The sequence below is a fragment of the Pempheris klunzingeri genome, chromosome 2 (assembly GCF_042242105.1).
Source record: "Pempheris klunzingeri isolate RE-2024b chromosome 2, fPemKlu1.hap1, whole genome shotgun sequence".
Taxonomy (NCBI): Eukaryota; Metazoa; Chordata; class Actinopteri; order Acropomatiformes; family Pempheridae; genus Pempheris; species Pempheris klunzingeri.
The window spans coordinates 21,900,903-21,921,265 of NC_092013.1; the positions used below are offsets into that span (position 1 = coordinate 21,900,903).

At 40.7% G+C, this 20,363-nt stretch overlaps 2 protein-coding genes across 2 annotated transcripts in view; one reads left to right on the forward strand and one right to left on the reverse strand.

The window, feature by feature from the left end:
• The window catches only part of cenpp (centromere protein P), a 92,657-nt gene that overhangs the window by 68,273 nt on the left and 4,021 nt on the right, over positions 1–20,363 (forward strand). The gene's annotated exons all lie outside the window — the stretch shown is intronic.
• Positions 1,103–19,846, reverse strand: ecm2 (extracellular matrix protein 2, female organ and adipocyte specific). Its single transcript, XM_070848113.1, has 12 exons — positions 19,724–19,846; positions 15,307–15,441; positions 14,750–14,911; positions 11,434–11,622; positions 8,129–8,929; positions 7,269–7,384; positions 6,861–6,996; positions 6,416–6,573; positions 5,058–5,197; positions 4,644–4,756; positions 3,391–3,604; positions 1,103–1,305 (listed from the first exon to the last, which is right to left on the reverse strand). The coding sequence occupies exons 2-12, from the start codon at positions 15,437–15,439 to the stop codon at positions 1,137–1,139; spliced, it is 2,331 nt and encodes a 776-aa protein (XP_070704214.1). The 5' UTR covers positions 15,440–15,441; positions 19,724–19,846; the 3' UTR covers positions 1,103–1,136.

The following is a 20,363-nucleotide window of genomic DNA, read 5'->3' on the forward strand; positions in this document are numbered from 1 at the left end:
AGCAGTGAATGAAACCATGTAAACTTGCCAACTGCATGGAATAGTCTCTTATTCAGTAATGAGACAAGGCAAAATAGGGGTACCTAATTCCAGTTATATCGGTGTGTTTAAGGCCCACTGTTACTGTGGGGAACATTACTGAAGCATAATATTGTCTAATCATTTAAGAAAGATGTAATTATTTTTATGTGGTCATCAATGGGTGAAGTCTGCGCTGAACTATAAATCAAAACCTACGGCATACAGTAAGACTCCCGTCACCCCCTGCGTCAAGGATAAATCCTTAAGTGCACCAGAGGAAGTTATTATCCTGCTTCTGTTCACCTAAGTGCAGATAAAGAATGTGAAAGATGGAGGAAATGGGCAGGGACGTCAGTACATTCTCTGTCTCTTTATCTGTCAGAGGGATTAGCTTTCCAACAGCTCACAGTTAATCCGTTATGCTCAATCTTTAACACAAAGAGCTCAAAGGATGTGTCACGCATGTGATCTCACTACTTCCAATCCTTTCCATGTCCGAGTTTTTATGAAAGACGGCATTGGAAGGGACAGAGTTGAGAAATGGAACATGAAGGTGGTGAGGCTGTTAAAAATAATGTGTGGGGCTTGTGGTCTCACTTCATAGAATTCTTTCCATTTCTTTATTAGGATTTTCATTTTACTGTGTATGGTGTGGGAATTCTTTCCATTTTAGATAGTTTAACATTTTACTAAAGTTGACAGATGTGTTTGATTTTGAAGTCTGAAGGTGTTCTATCACCTCCTTACCAGGCAACAGTGCAAAACAACTTACCAGACCTTAAACTGTGTATTGGGGCCAGAGAAAAAGAAATCCTACTTTAATGCAGCTGGTAAGGGTCCAGTCCAAGGATATTACAGGACACTGCATTCCCATAAGACAAATTACACCAGCTGTAACTGTGTTTTGACATTTTTTTACATGTTCAACATGGACGTTCTACTCATGGTAATTTATAATTATTTTGGGTGTAATTTCAGTAACATAGAGCATCAGAGAAGGCTAATGAGGGGAAATGTATCTTGTTTTGCTATTTTGACTTCCCTTGAAACATAAAAAAACTAAATCTGTTTCAGGGGGTTTAAGCAAGTGTCTTATTGTTTTGTATGAACTCGGATCACTTGGTTTTCTGGGGTTTTAGGACCACACTGGAGGAGGAGCGTACACAGGTAAAGGCTGTTGGTGAGATCTTCTGGGGGTCTATGTAGTTGTTCTCCAGTCGCAGGGCCACCAGAGTGGAGTCTCCGCTGTGGTTTGGGTCACAGATGGCTTCGTCAGGGATACTCCTGAAAGTTACAGCGTCAGGTTGTAGTTAGATGCATTTTTCATTATATCTAGGACTAAAGCCGCAACTAATGTTGATTTTCATTTTTGATACATCTGAACATTATCTTCTGAAATCAGGTATTCATTTTGCCTTCAAAATGTCAGGAAATAGTGAAAAATCACAATTATCTAAAGCTGTGATGTTATTTTGTTCAGACCAAAATCCAAAGATAGTCAATGTGCTATCATAAAGGACAAAAAAGCAGCAAATCTTCACAACTGAAAAGATGGAATGAGACATGGACTACTGGACAACATTTTCAGTCATCATAATGTCAAATAACACTATTATGCAGATGATACACAATTGTGTATTTTAAGATTAGATTATTAACATTTAGTTGTTAAAGAATGTTTTAGACCTAAATGAGTTAAAGACTCTACTTGTATCACAGACACACACAGACACAAGCTCATCTGAAAGTTATTTTAGACCCAACTTCAACTGCCATTTCATCTTTTCATCTTAAGGTCATTGACAAAATGACGAAAGTCAAAGTGACATTAAAAATTTGTATCCATATTTTTACTACATGTCGTTTCACCTAGCTGCCTAAAAGTCAATCAAAAAATTACTGTTTGTTCAGGAAGCTGCATCTAAGTTTTTGACTAACACAAAAAAATTAGTTCACAATTCCCCACTGCTCGCTGCACTTCACAGACGCCATCTTACTTGTTTTTATAGCCTTACATAACCTAACACCTTAACACCATGTGTGATTACTTTTCAATGTCTGTCACAACCAGAAGTCTCAGATCTTCCACTGCTTTACTTTAGAAGTCCCTAATGTTTCCCACAATAAGAGAACGATGTTGGTATTTTCAAAAAGGAAATCAAGATTCTTCTTTTCATCTTAATTTTCTCTCGATCTTTTAGTCTTTTAATTTAGGGTAACCCTATTTTATCATGCATTCAAGTTTTTTTGTTTTTTTTAACAGTAGGTTATTGTTATTGTCTGTACTGTACCACATACATTATGCTAGAATAATTTGCAGTATTTGCTTAAAGGCCGGTTGCAATTTCCCACCAGCCATTTTGGCAGCGAAGATGAAGCAGGGTACTGTGTTTAAATAATAATGTTACTTTTATATCAAACCGTGCTACAACCTGAACTGTGTGTGCTGTGTGGCCTGTGGACCTGTGAGCGAGTAATGACGTTATTCAGGCTGACTCTCAGGTGGAAATATGAATCAACTTGTTTTGTTCCGTGTTGTCAAGACAACTCTCCGTCCAGTGAGCTTTCACCTTCAATATTGTTTGGCCGACTGCTGAATGACTCAGTCGTCTGGTCCGGCTTTGGTCTGCAGTGGGACTCTTTCTTGTTGGTCTTACAAGATTGTATTGAATTTACATTTTTTCATGAGTTCTATATTTAATTACCTGTTCTTTGCAGTCTGAGAAAGAACCAATCTCTATATTCATAATACAGTAAATTAATAAAATCAATGTAAATGATAATTCTCGTTTATTACAACTTGAATCTTAATTCTATGCTTTTGTCCATCATTCATCATTCTATCAGTCATGATAACATTGTACTCATCAATGTAATAGCCAAGATTTATGAATGCTGACAAATCTCAGTAATTAACCTGATCAAGTCAAGACAGCACTTATATACAGTAGGTTTTTACAGTCTGTACAGCAAGAGACAGTTGATTACCATATTATCATAGCTGGTAGGAATGATGGACAATGATCAAGACTAAGTGTGAAGAAGGTAAAGCATCAAAGCTGGTACCAGTGAGACAGTCTCATGAAAAATAGCATCAAATAATTCATTTAGGTTCAAATTGTGTTCTGCCTCAAAAAAAAGTTTAAGAGGAATAGTTGTTCTACTACCTCATATTCAAATGAGTTTTGCAGAGTAACATTGAAAATTTGAATCAGTGTCATTTTATGATTCATTGTTCATAACTTCAAAATAAAGCTTCATTTATGGCAAGAAATCCTTAGAAGAGAGTGGCATATTCCCAGGAAGTAACAATTTTAACGATCACAGGAAAACCTTCAACCCTAAAAGTGGCTGATGGGGGCTTCATACCTGATCTTGTTATTGTTGAGCCTGAGAAAGTGTAAGTTGGTCATCTCGTTGATGCCAGACGGCACAGTGACCAGCTGGTTGTGATCCAGACACACTTCCACCATGGAGTTGAACGAGCCAAAGAAGGACTCAGGTTCGATTCCCTCCCCATCCAGTTTGTTGTAGGAGAGGTAGAGGTACTCTAAACCAGGGTCCATGTGGGCGAAGACGTAGCCTGTTGAGGTGTTGGAAGGACATAGTGTAACTAAGGGAGACCATAACCCTGCTTCTGTCAGTATACTGGGGCTATAAATAATGCTTATTTGAATTATTGATTTGATATTATGTCTACAAATGTCATAAATGTAATTTTAATGGTCTGTGTTGTAGGTAAATGAGGAAAGCAGTTGTTGGACAGGCAATGACGGTGGAGTTGATTTTGTTATTGATTTTCTTTCACATTTCTATGAACATGAGATGCAAAGTTCAACAGAGAACTCCCTTAACGGGGGTTAACGAGAGTGTGAGTGCGCCACTCCAGCTGTCGTGAGCTGGGACAGATGTTGGACAAATGTTCCTGCTGGCATGTTGCTCTGCACTGCTGAGCGCTCAGCGCAACATTGCAGCAAGGGAGAGCAGCATTTGTGTGTTGTACTTTGTGGGGATCTGGGACTGTTACATTTACTAAAGTTATCATTTTGGCAGGGATAAGCTTATGAGCTCCTCAACCAGCTGAACATTAATGATAGCCTCATCTGTGTTAAGATATGTTGAGATAATATTAGCAAAGCTAATACTGTTATAACCACACTGTAATTGGAAAAAAAATGCTTTTGGATTGGTTTTAGAACATGAGATAAATTCATGAGATAAAGTTTTTTATTTTTTATTTTATTTTATACTGGATGCAATACACTTTAGCACAATTTGGATCCTGTTCTGCAGTCTCTTGATTGATTACTTTTGTAGCATCAAGATTCTGTTAATGGTTGGGAGAGTTTTCCCCTATATCCTCATGCTAAAATTGACTGTAAAGCCACAGTTTAAAGCTGTAAATCCTGGGGGTTAATGCCTGCATCTTTCCATTGGCTACTTGTTTCTATATAAAACAGCTTTGTTGGTGCTGAAAATCTTTGTAGGCCTACTGTTTTTTGACACAGAAAATCGATTAGGAATTTATAAGGGGATCAATAAGCAGAATTGATAATGGCCTTGGTATCAATAATACCGTATCAGTTTCGATCCTTAATCAACCATCAACACTTTCCACCTACCAGGTATCCTCTCTATATTGTTCCCCACCAACACAAGGTGGACCAGAGATCTGGGTAGGTAGGATGGAACCAGGTAAAGGTCATTATGTGAAAGATCGATAGACTCCAGATTTCTGCAGAAATATGAGGGGAGGTAGAATTTGTAAAAAGAAAAAGGGGGAGAGAGTGCATAAGTAGTACAAAATAGTCCCAAAAGAAATATTCCTTTTTTTCTCTTTGAAACATTCAGTAATACTTTAGGATAGGTGCCACTTAGACTGAGCTAAAATGTTCTGCTGGAAACAGCACATGAAGGAATGTTGGTGAAATTAAAAATATCTATATTGAAACGACTACAAAATGACTATTGAAATACATTACAATAGCTGTGACCCAGGTGAATCGATGTGACAGATCTGGGTTTTTTTTTCAGACCTGTGGTTGATCCAGGCCATCGGGGCAATCCTGGTCTCATCGAGCCTGTTGTGTCTCAGTGAAACCACATTGAGACTTTGAGTCTGATTGAAAACTGCCTCTGAGATTTCTTCAATCAGGTTATTCTCCAAATACAGCTCCTTAGAGACAGACAGAGCAGAAAAAAACAAATGTTTTACATCATTAAGGTCAAAAAAGAAAATGTTTTGATTGGTGGAAAGTCATGGACAATTACTGGAATTTAGTGTCAGGGGCACAGTAGGATGCCATAGAATTATGGGTTTTTTGATTTTTAATAAAAGCAACAGTAGGGTTGTTACGAGTTTGTCATTAAACAGTTGTGTTAACTGAGTGCTTTTGGTTCAGAGATCTTGGCAGATTAGTTTGTGGTTTGTTGGGACTGTTTCACATTATAAATGCATAATCCACCCCAAAACTAAATTCACATGTTCTACCTGCAGTGTTTGTTAAAACTGGCAACCCAGTCAGACGAACAGGCAGCTTGGGCAATAAACCTCAGACACGAACACATTATCATTAAATCATTATCATTTTTGGATATACAACTGAGAAAGTGTCTGATAAATCCTGGAATCCCAAACCAAAGAACAAATGTTAAAAGTTGAAAAAAAAGTTTGGGGTTTTGGAACTGCTGCGTGTGTGTAGAAACTCTCCAAGGTTATAACATGAAGCCGGTTTTAAGGTGGATTTACAGCAGCAGCATGTCGCTGGTGTTATGCAGTGTTTGCGGTTAACCAAAGGCTCTAATTACAAGTTGGGTGGACTGGTTTCCCACAGGTAGAAACAGAGTTTACTCAGTAGAGTCTTAAATCTCAGAGCCAAAATGTAAATACTGAAGTATCAGCAAACCTAAATTCCTATCTGAATGCAGCCAGCTGCTCAGAAGGCCTCGGATAATTTGACTGAATGCCTCATAGATCCCTCAAGCATATTGCTGGCAACTGTTGTCCAAAAAGTCAACCTAGCTACTCAGAGCCTCCACGCTGTCAATCACAAGTATCTTAACACCTTATAATGACATGTTGTCTTTTTCAGCCCACCAGGAAATAAACTTGTTACAACAGAAACACAGCAGTAATAAGCTTTTTGCTTCAGGGCTAAACAAAGCCCTCAGTACAAAGTCACATTGAGTCCTTTTTAACTGATTGGATCATTGAGGATTGAGCCTAATTTGCTGTTGGTCAGTTTTCTGTTTCTAGTGGTACCATCACACCAAAGCAGCAGTTGGCCGTCATTTTTGAACCCAGTGTCTGGCTATGTGAGGTATCTTTGCGTGGGGATGAAGTGTTACTGATAGGAGAGATACAGTAATTATGTGAACAAATATTACTTCGTACCAGCAATGACATGGGAAGGCCCTGTGGTACGGTGCGGAAGTGGTTTCTGCCCAGTCGGAGGTAGGAGAGCTGGATGAGGGGAGCAAAGGCCCGAGGATCTACATTCCCCTCGCTCAGCAGATTTCCCTCCAACTCTAGAATTACCAAGCTGCTCTGATCTTAAAGATAAAAGAAAAACGTCACTGTTCCTCAACTGCAGCAAGGAAACGTCCATGAGACTTTAATAGTCTAACAGTTCACACTCTGCAAGACAGAAGAGCAACATTTTCATTTTATTGTCTACAACGTATATTTATAACTATAAATAACTATATTTATATAACAATTAAGAACCTCCACACATGATCAGTGGTATGAGCTGTGTAGATCACAGAGTATAATGTACGTTTACAGACTACAGACTCTGTCTCTGTCAGTATGGAGGTGCATTTTGGGATAGCAGTACCTTGGAAGCTATTTTCATTGATTCCTCTCAGTCTGTTCTCACTGATCTTCAGCTCCTGCAGGGTGGGGGGAAGGTCAGAGGGCACAGCATCCAGAAGGTTCCCGTCCAAGTACAGACGCCTTAGCATCTTCAGACCCTGACACACACACGCACACACACACACACACACACAGGTGCTAGTCATACTGATAAGGAAGACTTGATTCCAGCAGCTACTTCTTTTCTCAGGTCTTTGAGATTTTCAGTTTGTCTGTTTTAGACACCTGCCTTTACACTTTGGTCGTTGGACGCAGGTGTTACAAATATCATCATCAGAATTTCTTGAAGCCTTTAGAGAAACACTAGAATACAGTCTGATGGTTGGGTTACTTTTATTCTAAAGGGCTGCAGTGATATTGTTTGTCTTACTTTGAAGGCTTTAGCATCAATGCCTGCAGAGGTGAGTTTGTTTTTCTTCAGATTGATCCATTCCAGGTTGGGGATGCCATTGAAGGCTTCTGCTGGGATGCTGCTGATGTTGTTGCCTGCAGGTCAGAGAAGTTTGAGTCAGTGAACACCAAGAGAGGGAAAATTGGCAGTCTGTCTATAACTGCAGTGTTTCTGTTTGCTTGTGTTTTATTTATTTGCATCATTTGTTCCAATCATTGCTTTGCTGTTTATTTTGACTCACTCAAGCACCAAATGTGGATTAATCCATCGCTGTAAATTGTCCGCAACAATCCTACTGTTTGAGTAACATTTGCTAAAAACTACAGTGACCAGATGTTTAAGGAAATTACTGAGCGTTTTTAATTCAAACAATATATATTTTAGTTGTTTTTAAAGATTGACTTCTTCAATCGGAACCTTTGAGCTTAGGGCTGAGTGCAACAGACCAGGTAGTGAAGTAAGCAAGTACTGATGAGAGGACAAACACATTGCTGGTTTTGGTCTTTTCATGGAATTTATGGATAATAAGAAAATAAAGAATAATGTCAGGCTTATCCTTTAAGTAACTTAATAGTTTTGAAGTAGAGCCTCCAGTGCTTGGTGCAAGTAGCCATTGAAAAATAAAGTGTGCAAAGTTCAAAAAGTATTAACTCAAGTGAATCTTTTAGTTTGTGTTGTTTTTAACTTAAGTCCCACATTTTGAAATTTGAATAGGTTAGGAACTAAATTTAGATCAAATAAAATACTGTCACATTAGTGACGTATGTGTTGAAAGTGATGAAGATTCTTCTTCACGCTGCAGTGCGTGGAGCTCTCTCTGGCATTACTTTCTCACTTACCCTCCAGACTGAGAGATTTGAGCTCAGGTATGGCCAGAGGAGGGAAGTGGGTGAGTTTGGCATTCTCACATGTCACTGTCACATCAGAGATGTCACAACCTGGTGGAAGGCCTCTTCTGTTCTCTGCCTCCACCAGCCCTTCCTCCTCCTCCTCCTCCTCCTCTGCTTCCATCTCCTTCAGCTCGTCCTCCGTCGCAGCAGGAGGTCTTGGTATTGGGGCAGGGAGGAGGTCTGGCTCCTCAGGTTCTTTGTGCTCTGGGGAAGGCATCTGAAATACATCTCCTCTCAGCCACACCTCCTCCTCTACCTCCTCCTGTTGCTCCTCTTCTTCTTCTCCCACCAGAGCCAGCAGTTCTGCCCTCAGGATCTCCTCCTGCCTCCTCCTTTCCTCCTCTAGTTTCCTTTCCCTCTCCCTGGCTTCTCTCTCTGCTTCCTCCTTCCGCCTTTGGTCTTCCTCCTCCTGTCTCCTCCTCTCATCCTCCTGCCTCTTCCTCTCCATCTCCTCTATCTGCCTCCTCCACTCCTCTTCCTCTTTCTCCACCTGCAGCCTCAGTGCCTCCTCCTCCTCCTTCCTCTTCTTCTCCACTATCTTCCTTTGTCTCTCTGCCTGCTCTTTCCTCTGCTTCCTCCTCTTTTTCCTCGCCTCATCCTTCTTCCTCAGGCGCTCCTCCTCCTCGCGGTGCTCCTCTTCTTCCCTCCAGAGGATTCGCTGGATCTCCTCCTGGGTCAACGGGGTCACAGGCTCGCCGGGGTCATTGGGAACTGGGGAGTCACCAGAAAGGTCAAGGCTGAGGTCAGGCTCTAGGGTGGGTGTAGGGTGGTGCGGGGCAGCCAATCAGGGAGCAGGAGGTGGTTGAGAGGAAAGCAAAAAGGTGGCGGTGTAGAAAGAAAGAAGATCGAAAGGAAGGGGATGGAAAGAAGAGAGTAGAGAATACAAAGGTGGAGGAAGCAAGTAGAAAAAATAAAGGAAACTAGAAGAAAATGATACAGGATGATGGAGAGTTTGTGAGGACGGACGGACAGACAGACAGACAGACAGACAGACAGACAGAGAGAGACGGGTGTGTGTGTTAGTGTTTTAGACAGACAGCTAAAAGACCAGCTTGTAGTAGCTACAGAGCAGACTGCTGCTGTAGGCCAGTCTGGACCAGATCCTAGTGAACTGTACTTGTATTACCACAGTCAAGTAAAGTTGGTCTTTTTATGTCCACTGATGTTGGTACTGAATCTAAATGTAATACTTATTTCAATGAATTTAGACCAATCTTGGCTCACTAGTCTAACACTTAGGGAAATATTATATGAAAAAGACAAAACTACTTGTCTGACAGTATCTTATAGCCTTAAGATCAAACATTTTCAGTAGTTTCCTGAATTTTCTTCTTCTTTTTTCCTGGTGATTCTTAATCCCGTCTACAAAGCTGTGATTGGCAGGTCAGACGGCAGGCCTGTTTCACAAATCACAGATGTGAGCAGTGATTCAGACTATTGCTAAAGCTGGTTGCTATGGTGATGGCATGGGGAGCGTGTAAAATAGAAACCGTTCAGGAAGAAGTCTCCTGACACTTTATCTGATAATACCTCAGTGTCACTTGATGGGCAGAACCCTTTTCTTAAGTGGACTCCATACATACAGCAGACATAAATCATACGCAGAGTACTCATACAGATACTTACATGTTTCTGTGGTGGTTACTATCAGGTTAATGCTGTATTCATCTACATAAGTCATAATAAGTCATAGGCAAAATGACTTGGAGAAGTTTCCTCCTGCTTCATCTCCATACATGCACATAGTGACTGTGCAGTGTATGACTGAACAATGAGGTAGTTATTGTCAATTCAACTACTGCATTCCCCTGGAATTTCACAAAGGTTGTATAGAAAAGTTTCCTGTTTACGATAAAGGATGCACGTGCAGCAGGGAGGTACAAAATTCATTGCCAGTATCATGAGCATTTATACTGTATGTGGACGTTTTCAGGATTCAGAAATAAAGTAAAGTAAATTTGAATGAGATATGGTAGCTAGTGGCAGTGGTAACACTAAGCACGAGTACACAAAATGAGCTTTTACAGATAGTGAGAAATAACATGAAATTCTACAGTGTATACAGGCAAAACTTCACTCATTAAATCCTGCACAGGCACAGTTTTATTAGTTGCATTATTGATAAGCCCCGCAGGATCATGAAAAGAAGCTCCGCTGACCTCTTTGTGGTTATCAGCTCTATCAAGTCCCACATCGAAACATTAAACTCCAACAAAGCATTGATCACAGAGCCTGACAAACATTTGTACTATTCAGCTACTACACAGCTATAAACACAGAAACAGTGTTAGCTGTCTGACCCTGAAACAGGAGCTTCTTCCTCACCATTTTCTGTTCAAGATTATCCAGCACCTTATTAAAATCCAGGGATCTGATCAGACCACTAGAGGTATCCACTCTGAGCTAACAGGGAGGTTTCCTTCATGGGATATTTAACCATTTGCACTCATTACTTTTGTCATTTGTTCAGTTTATGGCACAAAATGACTTCTTATGGTGACCTCCCCATAAACTCTCACTAATTCTGGTGTGTTTTCTGCCTGCAGCACGTGCATACGTCTCACAATGATCATTCTCAGAAACTCGTGCATCCAGTCTTCATATTGATGAAGTTGAATTGACAGTAAGGTGAAACTGATTTTGGACATGTTGAAAACAACATGTGGGACCCCCCAACATACAGACATAGTAAAACTCTCACAACATGTGTGCTGATTTGACCCAAAATGTGCTAAACACATTTTCAAAGCCATGATGGAAGCAGGAAGCAACATGCTGAGGCCTCAGAGATTTAAACATCAGCCCAATATGTATGACTCAACTGAGAAACAATATGGGTTGGATTACTGACCACACTTATTATATTTGTACAGGTCTTTAACTTCTATTGTGACTTGTTATTTATGTTTCAGCTCTTGTTCTGATGAGTTAGAATCACATTTCACTTTTTGGCATGTAAATAAATTCCTAGTTTAACCACTCAAAGTTAAACCAGGATGTAGTGTAGCAAAATGGTTTGGGTAATGACTATAATGTGTACTTTCAAATCATTATGGTCAGGTGAACGTTAAAACATGTCCAACAGCACGTCCTGCTCAACCTGTTGGAAAGCTGAGGGTAGCACTGCTGCCATGTCCCACATCTCAGTCATAAAGTTGGAGAAAAAATTTTTTTCAGAACTAATTATGATTATGTTGTGCTCTCTGTTGCCTCTGGATGTCGCACCATGGCGTTGCCACATGTTGTGTTTCTACCTGGCTCCATGCAGACGGGACAGCACTCCCCAGCAGGGGTGAAGGGGAAATGGCAGTGTATTATGGGACAGGTGATCTCATCACAAACCACCCGCCCTCCGGTACACAGACAAGTCACACAGGGCTTTGGAGACCAGACGGCCTGGTTGAACATGGTCAGACCCTGGTACACACACTGGCCCTGCTTACCTGAAACAACACAGACACATTACAGTCAGTCCAGTCATTCACTGCAGTTCAAAATGTTTATTAACAGGGCAGACAGTGACGCTCTACATGGGGCCGACTATGAAGGGAATAAAAGTAACTTGGTTATTATTAATTTATGACCACTTTGAAGTTGAATATTTCTTGCAAATTGAGTCTATTAACTAGAAATGAAGAACACCAGTTACATGGAAGTGGAGGCTAGAGTGATGAAGTTTTTGTGGTTTTCCAACCAAGGGAGGAGCTGACCAGGAGCTCCGCAATAGACAAAATTGAAACAAATGAGATATGTGGGCAGGGATTCAGAGGTCTAGAACAGAAACCTGTGGGTCACACCTTTAGCCTTGCTGAGCCTTATCACCCTGCTCAGCAGCAGCAACAGCAGCCCCTGGTGCCGTAATTACTGTGTGTGTATAGTTAAATCTAAAGCCTGTACTTTGCCATCAGAACCAGACAAAGCAGTGATTTGTAGCGTTTCCACTCCTCCCTCTGCATTAACTCCACCTTTCAACATCAGACCAGGAACAGGACAAAGCTATGACTGACAGTGAGTCAGTAGAAAAAAACCACTATGATATGGCAGGAAGAGGCTCTTTGTGTCTATTTTAAGTCTGTCTTGTCTGTCATCTATCCTTTCTAATGGTATGCTCTTTGTTACGTCCATAGAAACACAGGTAGTTAAGAGGCTCAGGTTATTTCTCTTAAATACTGGCTCTCCTATCTTTGTGAGCAGTGAGTGTGTCGCCCTGTCATCTCTGCTGGGAGCACACATACTTTAGAGCTTTTCTTTTCTCTGTAAAATTATGTCTTGCTGTCGTAGAATCTCGGTATTGTCCAGTAAATTGCAGTGTATTGTTTAAATAATACAGCAACTCTGCTGTGGCACCATCATTTATGGTGTTGGTTACTCCCAATGAAACAATTAGTTGATTCAGTGATTGACAAACAATGAATTAAAGGATAACTTCTGTTTTTTTACATCTGGGTTCAAAATGAGTGTTGGATACAAGAAGTTTTGGAATTGGTCTAGTAGATCACCTCAGCCAGCAGTCACGAACAGGCCGCACACGGGCTGCAGAGACTTCAGTGTAATCCTTTGGGGCATCCAAGCCTGTCAGAGTATGTTCACTAAAAGTGCCACTGACAGACTGATTGTTATTCAAGTGTCTGACAGCATCAAGAAATGATCCCTACAGAGACAGACCTGTAAGATCCTTGTTAGTTATCCAGACACGGCCGTTATATCGTCCTTGTCAAAGCCACCAGACTCCAGTAATTTTACCTCGCAGAATACAAGAGTTCCAAGTCTAACCCTGCCTCAATCAGTTAGTGTGTTTGTGTTATTGTGCGACTTTGGTGTTTTAAAGGGGTAACTCAGATCTAACACAACGTTTGTGTAACACACAATATTATCCCCCAAAGTCCCAATATTGTTTTTGATTATCTAGTGTACATAAAATAATTTAACCTGAAAGTAATTGACATTATATTTTAGATAAAACATGTTTTTAAATTTAACTGAGGAACAAAATTCTGATGCAGTGAAGGCTGTTGAAAATGCTAATGAAAATGGGTGTTTCCACCAAATGATGATTTAGATGGGAGGCACTTATAGTTATAGTTATAAGTTATAGAAGAGGCAAAAAGCTTGTAGTCTAGTAGGTTGACATTGGGATCAAATTATTTTGTCAAACTACTGTTCCCAAGATCAAGCTTCCACACAGTAATATTTACAGAGATAATGGGTTGCCATGTTTGTCAGACATCTCTAACTGTCTGTTTCTGTAAACTGCAGTCTGATCTGTTTGGTTATTGTTACAGTCAGTTTTGTCTGCTTGTCTGAACACAGAGGCATGTTCTGATATCCCAAACAACAGTGAAAACAGAACCAACAAATTTAAATCTGTGTGAAAAACAAAGTCCCCCTGCACCTCCCAATAGCAGACTGCCACCAACGGCTCCTTCCCTTCAAATTACATAATGCTGACTTTATTGTTTTAAGCTGATGGGCTTCCATGTGGTTTTGAGGGTCTTTGGAGTCTCAGTCCTCATCTCTGTGTGGGATTTTTCTGGACTTGTTTTCTGGGTTGCCTTTTTTTCTCACAGATGGTTTTTCCTTCTGTCCATGTTGGAATGTGATGATTTGTCATTAAATTGCTGAGCAGTAATAACAGATAGCCTCATTATGAGAACAAGATGAAGCCTCTGACCTGAGCTGACTGCACAATTATATCCTGTTTGATTAGAATATCCTGTTTTTATCTGGTTAAAGATTTTATTTAATTACATTAAAGTTTTATTGTCTATAAAACTCTGTTATGCAAAATACCACTTAAAACATTGAAATGCAAATGTTTCCATGTTGGTTTACATATAAACATACAAACATTGGGACAAACTAACTTGATGATTTGTTTTGGAAAACTGGTTGCACAGACACAGCTCCTGTTAGTGCACTGCACTTCTAAAAGGGGTGTTGCTCACTAACTTTCATGTTAGGGCTGCAACCAATGATTATATGATTATTTTCATTATCGATTATTCAGCCAAGTGTAATCTAAATTATTATCTATTATTCATTTGGTCTATATTTCCATCTCGGTTTCCCAGAGCTTGAGGTAACATCTCCAAATGTCGCGCTTTGTTCAATTAACACTCCAAAACCCAAAGATACTGAACCAGGAATTTTTGGGCATTTCTGTAGAGTAAATGTAAATCAAACAATGATTTGATTTGATATTTCTCCTATTGTATAGATGTAAGGATTAACTGAAAACAAGTTATTGCATCTTTGTGCAAGTATAGTTTATACTTTATACTAGTTTATAGTAAACAAAACTTCAGAATCAGATTATGTGAAGGGCTTCTCATCCAGTATTGCATCGAGAGATACCAACTGAACGTAATAGGTCTCATAGGAGAACAGATGGTTCCGTTTTTGCAGAGTTATATTTCTATAAAAATATTCAAAAAACCATAAGGTGGACTGTATCAGAACAGGCACTTCTAGTGACATTAAATTGAAATCTGTATCAACCCTAAAAAGTGTGACGGGTCTCCTGAGTTACTGGTCTCACTGACCTGGATTAAGGTTGCTTGTCTCACTGACCTGGGATAACATTGTAGCTGGAGTGATGTTCTTGCAGGTTCCTGTTGGACTGCACGAACAGAGTGTTTCTTTGGGTTTCTCCGGGCTCTACTGGGATGGTGGGACCAGGAACCAGTCTGATCTTTAGAGGTCTAGAAGGCCCCGCCCGGATTCGCCCATGACCTGTTACACATGATCATATCAGTTTTTATTCAGAAACTTCTAAAAGACAGACACACTGACTTTAATGTATCACCATTCTTATATAAATCCAAAGTGGCTGAATCATTGCCATATAGATTTTCAGCACAGACTCCAAGAATAATATAAACAGTAGAGGCCCCAAGATGCTCCTCTGTAGGACTCCACATTTATTTGGTCAATCTGGTGTTTGTTCAAGTGTCAAGTTCGAGGTCAGAAAAAAGAAGAAAATAAGACTGTACTTTGAATTATGATGACAAGAGAAGCATAAGACGATATAAGGACAGAGTTCAACACCACTTTGAGTTCAGGACTTTTGATAACAATCTTCTAATATGACTGCATGATGATTAACATGGATTTACTTGATATCTTACTCTGTCCGTCCCTCTTCCTCTTTCCCCGGCGTGTCTCCCCATCCTGGTTGCGAGGTCTGGTCCTGACCTGGGTGTCTGACGCCGTCAGGACCACCAACAGCCACAGACTGGCCACCACCAGCCACCACCTCATCCCTGTAGAGCAGCACAGACCAGATTCAGGTTGCCTCACAGGAATCTTGGTATTGATAGGAAGTTTTTAACACAGTGTCGATACCTGTCTAGGTACCTACACCAAAACAAAAGCTTACTTTGACGAATATAAATGTTTCTCTATTAATCTCTTTGTCGTGTAATAAAAAAGCCAAGTTCTTAAATATTAAATGTAGGTTAAACAAAAGCAGTCGCACAGTTTTCAATACTCAATACCATTAACAAACTTCAATCTATACCTAAAAAGAAATGGCTTTGATAAACACGCCTAGACTTCACTGGTTCCACAGCAGGAATCCAGCAGGGTAAAGGGATACGGAAAGGAAAATTCTCCCAATAGCCATGGTTGGAAATCAAAAGTTTAGAAGCGCTGGGCTGCCCCATGGCCTTGGGGTTTAAGGCGCTGACCATGAACCAACCAGGCCTTTATTTCCTGTCGTTCCCTATTCCTCTCTTCCCTCATTTCCTGCCATCATTCCACCGTCAACTCTCAGTATTGGCATATCGTAAAATGCCCCCAAAAAAACAAAAAATGCTGCAAACGTGAAAGGAAATTATTGTTTTTCACATATAAGTATTTTCACTGGTCTGTTCTTGTTCAAACTTTAGAACCCTGAGTTATTTCAAAAACCAGCAGCTATATTAACAAAAGCAAACACATCCATGTTTTGTGTCCATCCACTGAAAAATAGACAGAAGAAAGACAGAGGTTCTTACCTGCAGCAGCTCCTCAGATAAAAAGAGCTGTAAGTGCTGCTGCTGGCCCTCATATAGCTCTGCTGGGCCCTAATGGCTGGTTCCCTGCGAGTGCGTGTGCGCGCGTGTTTGTGTGTGTAATGACTAGTCTACACACAGCAGTCCTGTCATTATTAAAGTAGAGATCTGACATTAACACGCACCTTCACACACCTGATAGTTTGTTTTGTGTCTGATTCCCCCTCTGAATGGAACAGATTGAACCAGGCCTCTGGATCTGCCTCAATAATAGTTATAAATGTTGTGTGCCCCTGGTGCATGATGGGAGATGTTGAATAAAAGGAGCTTCTGATTTGTTGGAATAGTGCCCAAACAAGCCTGAGCATCCAGGAACTTCTGCAAAACATCTGAGAGAGAAAACCCCCACAGGTTTCTCCTCTTGTGGATAAACAAGTTTCATTATAAAGTTGTGTTCCAACACATTGAGATAACATGCACGCAGCAAAAGTGTCCCCGCATTTAGTTCCTCTGTTGCAGCCAGAGTAACAGCAGCACTCCAGTAATATCCAAATTCTTAGAGAGTTTCACTCTCAGGGCACACCCAGTCCTGTATTGTGTGTCAGGTCCTGATTCTGCCCTCAGACCTAATATATACTAATATTGATGTGGTGGTGAAATATACAATTGAAAGTCTGCACAGGAGCTTTTATTTTGAAATCTGACCAGATTGTCTTTACCCGAGATCTTGCCCACCTCATCTGCTCTGTGCTGTTTAGCGCGGTCAGGCCAAAGACGGTGTTGAAAATAGATCAGGCGCCTAAGTGTAAACAAAAGTGTTTTAAAGCTCCCATATTCTGCTCTTTTTCAATTTCATATTTGTATTTGGAGGTCCTGCTAGGACAAGATTACACAGTTTAATGTTCAAAAAACACATAATGCTTCTCACAGCAGACGTGGCTGCTGCAGCTGTTTCCAGCCTCTATCTGAACGCACCATTTTAGAAAAACAGAAACAATCTGCTGCATCACTCTCGCCTTCCACATCTTAATGTTACCAGCTGGAGCTGGAGTTGGGGAGGAAAAAACAATGGAGGACATCAAGGTGGTTTTCAGTGGGCGGTAACAGTCAACTTGCTAAATGGTTGGAGGAGGACACATGTTCAATAGATCCCCTTATGACATCATAAGAGGAGCCAAATTTAAAACAACCATTTTTACATGTTTACTAAAAGATGGAGAGAGGACGATCTTTTCTCATAGTATGGCGGTCTGTAGACACACCAGGCACACACATTTATATGGAAAAGACTTTACTAAATGCATTATGCATAATATAGGACCTTTTAAATCTGGATTTAATCCAGATAAATACAATTTAAACTCTTTTACAAGGCTAAACAGTGATTAGTTTGTTAGTTTTAAAAACAGCAGCTCCCATAATGTCTTTCCAGAGCAGCGGCATGTTACATCATGTTAATAGGTCTCCTTTATCCATGACATCCACCCACGCTGTCTTCGCATTAATCACTTCACATGAATCATTCACATTCTCTGGATGAAAACTGAACTTAAGTCTGCAGCTCAACAAAGCGGAGGTCTGAACACACAGTCAGTTAGACCCTCCCATCTCAACTCAATGAGAGAGAGAGAGAGAGAGATCCATGAATACTGAGACAGAGGAAAGAAAACAGGAGGGAGGGGAGAGAAATGGAAAATATTTAGCTGTTCACTTTCTGGATGAGCAGGCTCAGATGGAGAGACTTCCAGCAGGAACAGCAGAGGATAAAAATAACCTGCAGGCTGTGTTGGTGTGTAGGGTTTTGTCCTGCTGCTGTTTCTGTTTGCTTCCCTCAGTATTTCACTTACTGGACTTGGGGAAATAGTTAAAGTTACTTGTGAATACCACAACTTCTTTTATGTGTGTTTTTACTTTTCAGTTTCAAAAGCTCCAAAACTTTTCAAAAGATATGCCCAAAGTTTGACTCTTCATAGATTTGTAGATTTTCACAGATGTTTTTTTTCCTTTGTCTATAAAATGTCAGACAATTTGGGAAAAGAAGTCCAGTGGGACACATGACATCAGTGTTGCTGTCACGGGTTACAAAGCTTTTGTGTACTTGTGGTTAAGCAACTGAGTATCTATAAAGATAATCAAACCACTTCTTAGTTTTTCAGTTTGCTCTGCTGCAGCATTGTGATCTTTATTTTCCTATAATTTAGTTTCATCTTCTTTCCTGCTCTGATAGAATGTGTGACTCTGATGAATCCTCTGGTCCATGCTTTTCTGTGGTTATAGCAATGAAGAGAGGAGTCCAAGATTCATTCAAGAAGTTTATGTAGGTGTACGAGCTCGGAGTCCAACATCACAGGCATAGATGAGACTAAGGAATACAGAGTAAAGCTACCACATATATAGGATTCTACAAACTATATCTGGTTTCGGATACATGAGAGCATGTCCCAAGATGGACTTGATCTTTCCTTAGAACAACCAGTTGTCCAGACAAAGCGGAGTCGGAAGAGTAGTATGCTGACTTGAGAGTAACATATATACCATGTAAGACACAAGTTCCTACAGAATCATGTTACATGAGAAAAACCTTCTAACAGTGTCCACAAATACCAGTGACGGTCTGGACAAAACAGGTTTTCTTCACTATTCGTCCTTTTAAAGAATTTGTGGTCTTGCTTTATACAAATGCATCAGCCGTAAAATTGTGATTAATGATGTGTAACATCACTTCTGCTTGACGTGTAATGATTGACAGCACTGCAGCAACCATTAGCTAACTCGTCCCCAAAGCAGGCAGCACAAAGAGTTAGATAGGCACCTCTGAGAGAATTCTGCTACCCAACAAGGGGCACTTTGTCACATAAAGCTTCACGTCTTGGGTCTTCAGTCAGGTTTGTGTCTCAGATTTGACGGCGACAGTCAGGTTCAGTCACGTCATGTTTCATAGACGCAGGTGTGGACCAGGTTCAGGTCAGTTGTCGGCTCATGTAGGACTCTTTTTACTGTGAATCTGATTCAAAAATATCATCACATGACAGAAAACACAACTGACCAAAGGAAGACAGATTGTCAAAGGTTTTTTGGGGGTTTTTTTTTTAATCCATAAATAATTTTGTATTTATGTTGATAATTACTGAGCAATGACTCCACACCAGCAAACCAATTTCTTTTTTATCTATAACAGTCCCCCAAATCACCAAATGTCCTCTTGTGTTTGATGTTCTTAAACACGACAGAACAGATGAGGGGAGTGCTGTGTCAACACCAGGACGAGTATGGACGTGTACGTGTATCTATTTATCTGAAAAGCTCAAAGAATCCGGTTCAGTTCAGGTCTGGGCTGCATTTCAATGAACACAACATGAGATCCTGTAAGTCACAGTCTCAAGCTGCGAAGATCATCTACAGCAACTGAAACAACTGTTTACAAATTGCATCGCAAGATAGACAGACTTGAGAGAGAGAGAGAGAGAGAGAGAGACAGACCGACAGACAGGAGACAGAGAGGAGGAGGAGCTGAGGACAGACAAACAGACAGACATTAACTCTACTTTACCAGCAGTAAGGCGGCTGCAGGACTTGAGGCCAAATTCTTCCACCCTCTTCTCCTCCTCTGGTTCTGCTGTAGCTTTAGGAGAGGTGTGTGTGTGTGTGTGTGTATCGCTGTGTGACCACACTGTAAGTGTGTGTGTATTGTTGTCGGTGTGTCTCGGGACGTGGAGCAGTTGTGCAGAGCAGAGCAGGCTAATAGATCTGACGGAGAGCCAAGATTTGAACTGCAGCTGAGACAAAAAGAGAGAGTGAGCAAGAGTAGTAGACAGAGAGAGAGGGAGAGAGAGAGAGAGAGAGAGAGTGAGACAGGTCCAACATCTGTGTTCCTGTCAGAACGAAGACACGGCCAACATGCTGCACTGTACTGGAGAAAGACAGCAAAGCGAAGCGACAGGAGTTCGATATTCACGTGTTGAAAGGACAAAAACAGGAGGAGGTTTACTGAGTGGAGTATGAGACATGAAGGCTGGTTCAGCTCTGTGGTGAAAATAACAGGAAAGTCTCAGGAGGAGGTGAAGAAGAGGTGAAGTTTTCATGTAGGACAAAGGTCAGAGGTCACACAAAACCAAATATCCCACTCCAGTGTCGACCTGAAAGACTTGATTTGAAAAACAGGCGTCTGCTCAGCAGCACGTTAACATAAA